Source organism: Camelus ferus, chromosome 21, assembly GCF_009834535.1.
Source record: "Camelus ferus isolate YT-003-E chromosome 21, BCGSAC_Cfer_1.0, whole genome shotgun sequence".
In the NCBI taxonomy this organism is placed as follows: domain Eukaryota; kingdom Metazoa; phylum Chordata; class Mammalia; order Artiodactyla; family Camelidae; genus Camelus; species Camelus ferus.
Window position 1 is genome coordinate 28,510,190 of NC_045716.1, and position 10,709 is coordinate 28,520,898.

The following is a 10,709-nucleotide window of genomic DNA, read 5'->3' on the forward strand; positions in this document are numbered from 1 at the left end:
TGTGTCACACCCGGAGAGCAATCTCAGCCTTGTGTCACTAAAATTCTCATAAAAATGTTCCCTTCAAGAAAATGTGTTCCCACATCGCACGCCAGAACACAGAGGTCTTGGAGAACCTGGGGAGCTCAGGGGGTTAATCCCTTGTGGGAAAGCCTTCTCTACCAGAAATGGTGGAAAATACCATTTAAGCCATGAAAGCTCAGCCGTGGGTAAGTTTGGTGTTGGGTAGTTCCACACAATAGCCTAGGAAAGTCACACAAGCCACCGTGTGTCCCCTGCCACCTGGCGGAGGCGGCTGAGCTTGGGGCCCGGCATCCCTGCCGCTGACTCTGGGCCCCGCAGGGCGGGCTGGATGGGGGCGGGCACCGGCCTTGGGCCCGTGGGCAGCGAGGAAGGCAGATGCAGGCGTGGTGGATGAGAACCAGCTGACGACCCTGGCGTGCTCCTCCAGGCCTGTCCTTTGTCCCTGGAGCTGGGACGGACGAGACTGTTTCAGGTGGGACAAGGCCAGGAGAAGGCTGGACAGAGGTTCGGGCTGGGGAAGATGTGATGGTGGTTTTCAGAAGCTGGGCGATGTGGCGGCCCCTGCGGGCACGTTTCCAGGGTTTTAAGTTGCTGGAATGACGAGGGCTCTGAAGGCTCGTTAGCTGAGGCTGAAGCACTCTTCTAATCGAACCCCAAAGACTCTTCCCCTTGCCTTGGATACGTTCCGTGGCCCTGAGCCCCTTGCCTCCAGACAGTCAAGGAGGAGTGACAGAGAATCACTTTTAAAATTCCAGAATCGTTTTTCATCAATTTCGTCATTTTCAAATACATGTTTACAAGGGTGAATTAAAAAGCTTTAATACTACTAGATCGGAACTTGGCTCCTTTCTGGCCTCGCGGCACCTGGTGGAGTACCAGCGCGCAGTGCTCAGCCCCTGCTTGTTGACGAGGGGGTGCGATGGTGAGTGCCCCAAGTTAGCACTCAGTCAGTTGTCAGCACACGGGTTAATTGGAGGCATTCTGAAACAGTCTTTTACCTTTAAGCCTTTTAGAATGTAGCATATGGTCGCTGGTAACTTTAATCGTGAGTAATAACCTGGAAGTGTAGGTGACTTGCATGAAGCTCACAGCCGGAGAAGCTGAAAGGGTGATGCTTCTGGCTAATCACCGGTTTCCTTCTGGCGAGGTCCAAGCTGTAGAACTTCTTCTGCGTGAGGAAGGTTTAGTGGTTTCTCTGGGTTTCCCAAAGCTTTTCCTCACTGCCCGTTTTCTGAGACGGGCCTGCGTGCAGAGGGGCAGCTGCCCCGCGAGCGGTTGGGGCGGGGACCCCGTCTGGTGCTCGGCCAGTGTCCGTGGCGTTGGGGTGCCAGCACACGGTGGCTCCGTCTGAGCAGCTGCTGAAAGGAGGGCCCCCACTCCTGCTCCAGGAACTTGCTTTCTGAGCTTCTGACTGCGGAGGAGGGTGGGTGGTAGGTGACCCTCCAATGGGGCTGCCCCTTGAAGGCTGGCTGTGTTTCCAGTGGTTCGCTTGTCTGAGTCAGAGAGCGGAGCTGGAAGAGACCCACGGGGACGAGGCAGCTCCCTCCTGTCCTGCCCAGGCCCCAGCTTCCCCAGCAAACTGTGGGGGCTCGTTCCAGAGGGGAGGTGTCTGAGTTCAGACAGGGGAGTCCGGGCCGGGAGGGGGCCGTAGTTTGCACTGAGCTGGCCCCTGTGCTGCAGGGCTGCAGGGCCAGGGCTTCCAGGAGGACGTAGTCAGCAGCACTGGACGGGGAGGACAGGGCCGTCCAGTCCAGGGGCGGGAGGCACGAGCAGCGGGGCTGTAGGCTCTGAGCTGGGTTCTGATGGACAAGGGGCCCAGCGAGCCCTCCAGCCACTCAGCCAGGGTTACTGCAGAAGAAGACGTTCAAGCTTAGGATCACATCCCATTTGTTCTTTCTCCCTTTGAAAGTGAACCTGGGAGTGACTCTGAACTTGATTGTGTGTTTACAGGGCAGGACACACTTGCACGGCAGCCTGGTTGTCGTGTTCACACGAGAGCTCTCTCGGTTGCGTCCCCTCTGTGTTCCCTCGCCCACCGGCTGTGGCGGGTTTGGACGGCAGGTGCCGTGGGGGCGGGAGCCCTGAGCTCTGGGTCCTCATGTCCCGCCCGGAGGCTCCTTCTCCCAGGGAGCACCTGCAGGACGTGACCCCGGGGGAGGTGGCCCAAGGGGTGCACATTCAGGGTCCTGCAGGACTCGTGTGGCCTCTGCGGGTGCACTTGCGCCGGGGCCCTCTGTCTGCCCGTCACTGTCCGCACTCAGGCTTGTGGGTGAGGGTCTGAGGACAGTGCCCCCACCGTGCGGGCAGTTGGTTGACGTTAGCGTCTTCCAGAGGACACAGATGTTAATGGAGCAGGCCTGATGAAAGCTTCCTACGGAGTTGAACTCGGTAGGAAAATTGTGTCACGTCTTCCTGGAAGTTCTTTCTTTTGTCCCATCCCAGTGATCACGGTTGTAATTTCCCTGGTTCTGTGCCAAGAGTTTTCCAAATTAAACAGAGAATGATGGGGCAGTGTGCATCGTCGGGGGACAGTGGGGGAGCCTTCTCTGTCCTCCTCCGGCCGCCGGCCGCTGTGCATCCTCTGGCCGGACGGCAGTGCAGTGAGGGGATGGCCCACCTACAGGCGTGATGAAAACCTTTCTGTTCTTCCTGCTCTGGATCCCCATGCCCTGCCCACCCCACCTGCCCTTCTAGAAGCCAGAGGCCCGGATCCACGGGACAGCGCAGGGCCCTGGATTTGACTTGGGCTGCGTTAGTCAGCTTCTCCCCTCCTCTCCCCTCCCAGGGACGGGAAGGTCTTGAGACACATGGTTAAGATTTGTTCCCAGGAATGCCGCCCTCTCTGGAATGATGGGCTGGACACCACGCATCTCCAGACTTCCGGTTTTGCCTTGTATTTTAGGCTTTGTTTTGCTTTCTCCCCGATTGAGTTTGCGGTTCACGCCCCGATGCTGGGAGGCGCCCCAGAGCGCACGGCAGAAGCAGCTTTCCCTGCCGCCTGCCCGCGGCGTCTGCACAGGCCAGGCCGCGGTGCCTGGGTCGTCTCCCGTGGCTCTGAGCTGTAAATCTGTCTCCCTTCTCCTGTCGGGGCGTGCAAGCTTGCCGGCCTGGGCTGTGGGGTGCTTCTGTGAAACTCTGCATCAGTTGCTGGAGCCCTGAGGCCTGTGACAGGTGTCCAAGCTGGGCCTCGCCTTTCGGGCTCGAGGATCACCCCAGGGGCTCTGTTCTGTTCTGCTCCTCGCTTGCCTGTGGGTTTCTGGCCAGTTGTGCTCATGGCTGACCGGCTGCTCGTGGGCAGAACTCAAAGCTGGATCCGGAAAGGTGAATTACTGTGCATGGTTGGGTTTAGAGGTTTAAGCACGATTATTTGTTTCTGGCATTTGCTGTACAAACATATGAAAAAGATTCCAGGCCACTGTTTGGGGGCGTCTTCCTCTCAACTCCTCTTCCTTCTGCCGCAGGGAGTTAGCATCCAGGTCTGGGAAAGTCCCCTGGCTGAGTTGACTACATTGCCTTAACCCACCGGGTTCAGACAGAAGAGCAGAAACGGGTCAGAGACCTTGGCTTCTGCAGGAAGCCTCGAGATGAGCGGTCTCGCCCTGCTCGAGGCCGCACTCACGGTTACGCTGTGTCAGAAGCCTGTCCTGTGAGAGCACGAGGGGTGGTTGTTGTTTTTTTCAAGTTCGTGTGTGTGTTTGTCTGGGTGGATTCTTGGTTGGATCCAGAATTTTGTTTCTAAATGTGACTGAAAAGTCCTCGGGCTCCTTGCATTTATTTTAGGTTTTGCACCAGGTTTGCATTATCTCAGTTGGGTTTTTAACAGAGTTTCAAAATTGGCAGAGCGTGAGAAAAAGCAGGCGTGGGCACGCCAGGAGAGCCAGGCAGGCGTGGGCACGCCGGGAGAGCCAGGCAGGCGTGGGCACGCCGGGAGAGCCAGGCAGGCGTGGGCACGCCGGGAGAGCCAGGCAGGCGTGGGCACGCCGGGAGAGCCAGGCAGGCGTGGGCACGCCGGGAGAGCCAGGCAGGCGTGGGCACGCCGGGAGAGCCAGGCAGGCGTGGGCACGCCGGGAGAGCCAGGCAGGCGTGGGCACGCCGGGAGAGCCAGGCAGGCGTGGGCACGCCGGGAGAGCCAGGCAGGCGTGGGCACGCCGGGAGAGCCAGGCAGGCGTGGGCACGCCGGGAGAGCCAGGCAGGCGTGGGCACGCCGGGAGAGCCAGGCAGGCGTGGGCACGCCGGGAGAGCCAGGCAGGCGTGGGCACGCCGGGAGAGCCAGGCAGGCGTGGGCACGCCGGGAGAGCCAGGCAGGCGTGGGCACGCCAGGGGAGCCAGGCAGGCGTGGGCACGCCGGGAGAGCCAGGCAGGCGTGGGCACGCCGGGAGAGCCAGCGCTTTGAGACCCAGGGCCCCCCTCGTCTGCTGCTTCGCCTTTGTAGCCTCGGCCGTCCCCCCGGCGGAGGTGACGGGCTCCGTTCAGACAAGTACAGGGGCAGCACGGCCGCACCAGCACCTCCCCAGCGAGGGCTGCCCTGAGGGGCTCCCACACCACATTGAGCCCGGGCAGCTGTAGCGGGAAGCCTGGAGGTGCTGCTTCTGGCCACCATCCTGGGCGCTCACGCGTTCCAGTTAGAGAGCCTGTTTGGAAGAGCTGGGAACACGCAGTGAGCAGGAAGGAGGCAGGAGCTGCGTCCTCACTGCGGGCTAGTCCAGGTGAGCTGTGCCCGCCCGTCCTGCAGGAGACCCTGGTGGTCTTACAGCTGCCCCGTCATCCTGCCGGGGCGAGGGTCATCCTGCTGGAGCGAGGATTGCCCGTGTGGGTGTCCAGTGGGTTTGTCACCTCGGGTGCCACACTGATCCAGGAGACAGAGCGCGTGGCCTCCCCTTGGCTTATTGCCAGTGGGAGGTCGGGTCCAGGTCAGCACCTTCCGTCTCACCACCCATGTGTCAGTTCAGCCCAAGGCCTGCAGGCGGGCGCGAGGGCAGGGCAGCCTGAGAGTCAGCTGCCAGGTCCCGGGCCCACTGCGTGCCTTCCACCTTCCCTACCCAGTCTCCTAGCAGCCGTCGGGCCACGTTGCTGCCTGACACAAGCTCTCACCTGATGCACGGGCCCTGAGAATACGCCGCTCCTGATGTGGTTAAGAACTTCCTGCCATCTTTTATTCTGAAAATTGAATTTACGTTTTTTCCACTTTCGCTCATCACAAACTGGATGCTGTCTCAAACCACAGACTGTTTTTATCCAGACTGCCATGGCGTGTGCCCCACCCGCCCTCCCGGGAGTGGGCAGCCCCTCCTCCCTGCAAGCATCTGCCCTCTTCCTCAGCTCTGACCACCATAGTGGGAGGCCGGCTTCCGGCAGGCGACCCTGGGAGGTGGGCCCGTGGGCGTGTAATCTGAGGCGGTCTAGGTACAAAGCCCCCATCCCACGAATGCAGAGCTTGGACCCCTGGCCCCTTCTGCCTGTGGGGCATCAAGGCGCCTGCCCGCCTGCCCAGTGCTGCAGCACCAGGTGGGCCGAGCGGGTGTGGGCTTGGGCAGGGGTGCTCGTGAGTGTTGGGGTCACCCAGAGTTCATCCCAGGGACCTCGTCTGTCCGCCTCCTCTGGGCACAACCCACGCAGGGTCCCTGGTGCGTGGGACGGGGGTCCGTGATCCGTCTCCTTGGAGGTCTGTGGGATCCTCCCGCCGGGATCGCGGCTTTACCCTCCAGTCTGTGGCTCCTCCGCCCAGAGCCCTTAGCCCCCTGGAGCCTGGGAGCTGGTGGCGCACGGATCTGCTGGGCTCCTCCCGCTCAGCACTGGTCCCCTCTGGGGGCTGCCGCTTCTCCCCGACTCTCAGTTGCTGCGGGCGCCCTGCTCCCCGGAGGGCTGGGTGAAGGCGTCTTGCCCGCAGGTGGAGGACATGCGCCGTCTCCCCGTCCTCCCAGCCGCCCTCAGGGGTCTCCTTCCCACAAGCCTGAGACGGCGTTGATCCCGGGAGGGTCTTCCCGTACTGTGCTTGCCGGTCAGTCTGAGACCTGCCCTCAGCCTGGTCCCTGTGTTCACTTTTTGGAAACTGGAGCTGATTGGGTTTCTCTCCCCTGAGGCTTAACAGCTGTTCCTTCTGCCCAGCTTGAGGCCATTGGAGGGAGGTGACTTGCAAAGTGGAACTGCCCCCCCCCCCCACTGTACTCACACATGCTCCTGTGCACCTCTCACCACGCTCGCCAGGAAGACGCTTCTCCCTGGGGTCGGGGCTGGCGGTGCTGACCTCCGCCCGGAGCTATCTGCGCTGAAGGTGGTCTGCTTTGTGTGTGCAGGTGCTGCAGGGGGCCCAGCTGATCGCCGTGGCTTCTTCAGACCCTGCTGCCACAGGCGTGGACGGCTCTCCCCTCCAGGGCAGTGACATCCAGGTCCAGTACGTCCAGCTGGCGCCAGTGACTGACCACACCACGGCGGCTCAGGTGGGTCTCTCCTTGGGAAGTGGGCACCCCGGGCGTGGATGGGACCTGGGGCTTTACAGGTTTGAGCACACGTGGGCGTCTCTACCTCTGACCTTCTCCCACGAGGGAGGTTCATCTGGGAGGGGCGCGTGGTTTGGACACCGGGGCTTGTCTGCGTCTCTGTCTCTCCTAAGTGCCTGAAAGTGTGAAGGGGGGACGTTTTCTGGCCCAGATACCAGCCTTACCTGCTTGTGGAGATACTCTGTCTCATGCAAATGTTTACCTATAAACTTAGAGGCAAGAATTAAGTTCTTCCCTGACCCCCACCAGAGCAAAGGGGCCCCGTGTACCTGCGACCTCGCTGTGTTCTGAGTGGGGGGCCCGGGTGAGCGCCTGCAGCACTCTCTGCGGCCCCCGCCCTTTCCTCGGTGGTGGTGGGAACACAGGTGGCCCCACCACTGTGGCCCCCGGGGCACCACTGGCAGGTCTCCTGTGGGAGCGCCACCCTGAGGCCTGACTTGCCCGCAGTCAGTCCGCACTGGACAGCCCATCTGCCTCCCCGCGGAGCCCCTGTTCCAGCCGTGCCTGCCCCCCCACAGTGCTCCCCCCGCTCACCACCCGTGGTCCCCGCTTTCCCAGGAGTGCTGGAAACCCAGCCCAGGCTCCGTTTGGACACTTTCTGAAGCGTCAGGTGGGAGGGCTGCTGCAATAGACGTTTGACACGTCTGCAGAGCTGCCCCCACCCCGTGTGCCTGGTCGGGCGGCACCGTGGCCCCCGGGTCTGGGGGCCGGCATGGTTCTGTCTGGGTGGTGGATTGAGTTTAAAACGGGCAGTCCTAAAGTCAGGGCGTGTCCCTGTTTTCATGAGAATGAGCACAGGATTGGTCCTGAGATGGCGCCTAGGGAACAGCGCGGGCTGCTGGGGCCCATGTCCTCACACCTCCGGCTGCAGGTTCAAGTCGCTGACTCACTGCTGAGGTCGACGGTAGCTCTTGTGGGCGGGGGCTCCTCTGCTCTGCCCGCAGCTCCCGTCAGCTCCTGCCCCGCCTCTGGTGCATTCTGCGTCCTCTCTGCGGCCCGTGTGACTGTCCATGTGTATCTCCATGCCATCAGCCGTGACGCTTAGCATCAAAGCCCCGGTTTCCAGGCAGTCCCCCCCACCCCCGCCCTCTGCCAGGCGCCGCGCTGGGTGTCGCGTGCCTTGTGTCCCTGGTGGTTGCTTGAAGAACGGGGCCTGCAGGCCAGGCAGGTTGTCCACGCTGAGCCTGGTGACCAGGTGGCCGGCAGGGTGACCAGCAGTCCTGTGAGGACTTAATCCTGGTTCACAACAAGTCCCAGTTTGGCCCAGAGTTTGGAAACGTGAGTCCTGGAGGAGGCGCAGCCCCCGTTCTCCCCAGGCCCCTCCAGCTCTTGTCCTGAGCCGTGGCCACGGCCTGGACACTGCTGGTTTCACACGGTGGTGACCACAGAGGCAGGGCCGCTCTGAAGATGGACAGAGAGGGCACGAGGCCTGCAGGGAGCCCACAGAACTTGCGGTAGGGGTCTGGCCGATGGGAGGAGTGGGCTCCGGGGAGCAGCCGTGGGGAGGGCAGCGAGCGCCAGCCTGGGCAGGGGGCGGGCACAGGACGTCTGTGCCTGGCCTTGTTCTGCATTCCCGCCCCACTGTCTCCTGCTTGAGGCACAGGTCTCCTGCTGTGTTTTGAGGACCAGAGGGAAGAGGGGTCGTCTCCATCAGAGTGTGGGTCCCTCCCACCCCCGGCCCCACATCCCTGGCCCAGCCCACACCTTGCTACTTGCTCCTGGGTTCAGACCGCCTCTTCCAGTGTTTCAAGGGGAGGGGCCTGCAGCCCACCAGGTAGGGCTGGAGCCTCCTCTCTCTCCTCTCTCCAGTCCACTTCCCTGTTGCAGAAACTCCCTGTCTGTCCTTCCACCAGCCCAGGCCCTCCCGTGGGCTGAGGGGGATGGCTCGGACAAGGCCTGTGCTGAGTCCCTTGTCTGAAGCAGGGAGACACCGCTAAGGGGACGCCATGTTGTGTGTCACTGACATTTGCACATAGAAGGCGCAGCCTCAGGCTGCAGAGCTGGAGCGCCGGCCCCCTAGGACTCTCTCTGCCTCCTCCTCAGTGTCACCCTCCGGCCCCTCCAGCCCAGATTCCTGCCAAGGCAGCTGGTACCCCGCCTCTGAGAGCCCGATCTTTGTGATGCCGTCTTTGACCAGCAGCTTAGGGGGTTCTGAAGAGACTCCATGCCTGAGTCTGGGGCCCATTCTTGTGGTTGAGACTGATGATCAGTGACTTGTTCCACAACTGTATTTTTCCTTTCAGTTACTTAAGAGCTGTGGACATGCCGCCCCCTTGGAGGGTATCCCCAGGGAGAAGCACGGGTGGGAATGGGAAACAGGCCGCAGGAGCCAGGGAGCACGCGTTGAGGGCATGGGCACAGGGAGGGACCGTGGCCCCAGGTTTGTTGGAGCTGCTGGGAGCGGCTGGGGTCCTGGGAGGGTCTCCTCCCAGAGCAGGGCTGACCCCAGCTTGGGGGTGTGTCTGTGGTGCTTGAAAACAACCGGTGCCTCGTGAGCAGTGAGCGGCCTGGGCGTGCATGGTGGGTCCTTTGATGGAAAGCGCCCTCTCTCCCCTCTTGCAGACGGCCGACTCCCTGCAGCCCACCCTGCAGCCCGAGATGCAGCTTGAGCACGGAGCCATCCAGATCCAGTGAGGTGGCCAGCTGGCCAGACAGGACCCGAGATGGGGCCGCCACCGGCTCCCACCACCACACCGTTCGTTCCACACGTGCCCGGCCCCTCGGCTTCGCAGGAGGCGGCTGCGCGTGTCCTGCTGGAGGGCGTCTGGGTGCCCCGCCCGCGGGGGAGAGCGTCCAGGAACACCCCGCAGCGCCCCCGGGGCCCCGTTCCTTGAGCACCTGCCGTGCCCGGAGCGGGAGCAGAAGCACAGCGCGGTCGCATCAGTGCACGCGGGAAATCGAGAACTACAATATTTTTCTCTGTTCAGACAGCTTTTTTTAATTTGCTATGGTGTTTATAACAAAAAAGAAAATTGAAAAAAAAGTGGAGGAGCAGAAGCCCTTTGCTGTGCGCTCTCCCAGTGTAACGAGAACAGGTATCTGCCGAAGACGACTAACGATTTTGATGGCAATCCCGCTTCCTGCTTTTCTAGGGGGACCTCCCAGCACTGTAGCTGTGCGTTTCTAATGAAATAAATGTATTTATGACCACCGCAGCTGTCACGTGAGTCCCTCTTAGGAGCCGGCCCCCGAGCCCGGCCTCCCCCGTGGGCGCCTGGAGTCACCGCTGGGCCCTGCAGCGGCCCCCCCGTAGTTGCATCGGGTCCTGGCAGTCATGTGACGGGGCCTGGGGTGCAGAGGGCTGCCCGGTGGACCCAGCACCCCTGGAGGCAGGCAGGCCCTCCAAGTGGGGGCCCCAGAAGTGAACTGTGCTGTTGAGGGGCACTGCCTGTTCCAGCCCCAGACAGTCCCCACTGTGGGGACCTGAGGGAGCATGCCTAGGAGGGAGGCATCTCTGGTCTCGTGCCCGCTTGCAGCCTCCCGGGGTGGGGCCTCCCTCATCCAGGAGAAGCCGTTCTCCAGGGGATGGACCTGAGGAAGGACCAGTCACGTGGCTGGAAGGAGGCGGCCTCGTTAACTCGTGTCTGGAATCCTGGGAGGAGAGACGCACAAAGGATTCAGGAGGTGGAATACATCCCAAGTAGAAGTAAAAAGGAAGCCATAGCCGGACACACACGCAGGGCATTAAAGGCAAAGATAGTCTAAAAGCAGCCAGAGAGGAAGGACGGCCCACCCACGGCGGGAGGAGGGAACCGAGGCCGACTCCCAGCACCCACTGGGCGTCAGCAGCAGAGGTGGAGCCAACAAGGCGCTGAGAGAGACGGGGTTCCCTGCACAGCACCTTCAGTGGAACAGGTGTTGAGGTTCCCGTTTGACCCAGCAGTTCCCCTCCCTGGTGTGCACCCGGGAGGACTGAAAGCTCGCATCCACATGCACATGCACAGCAGCGTTCAGGCGGCACTGTTCGTGGAGCCAGGAGTCGAAACAGCTGAGCGTCATCAGTGGTGGAGGGGTAAGCAACCTGTGGTCCATCCACACAACAGTGTGGCTCAGCTGTGGAGAGGAGGGCAGTCCCGCCATGCCCCGCAGTGGGCAAACCTGGAACACAGATGGGTCCTGTTTACAGGGAACGTCCAGAACCCGCAAATCCATGGACACAAAGCAGATGAGGGGTTGCCGGGGTGGGAG

At 61.9% G+C, this 10,709-nt stretch overlaps 1 protein-coding gene across 6 annotated transcripts in view; it reads left to right on the plus strand.

Annotated features, from left to right (window-relative positions):
* The window catches only part of BANP (BTG3 associated nuclear protein), a 75,181-nt gene extending 65,508 nt beyond the window's left edge, over positions 1-9,673 (plus strand). For all 6 annotated transcript variants that reach the window (XM_032464526.1, XM_032464528.1, XM_032464529.1 and 3 more), the window contains 2 exons: positions 6,318-6,461; positions 9,084-9,673. In XM_032464526.1, coding sequence (XP_032320417.1) covers positions 6,318-6,461; positions 9,084-9,155 — 216 coding nt within the window. In that variant the 3' untranslated portion in view covers positions 9,156-9,673. The remainder of the gene's footprint in view (positions 1-6,317; positions 6,462-9,083) is intronic.
* The last annotated feature ends 1,036 nt before the right edge of the window (positions 9,674-10,709 follow it).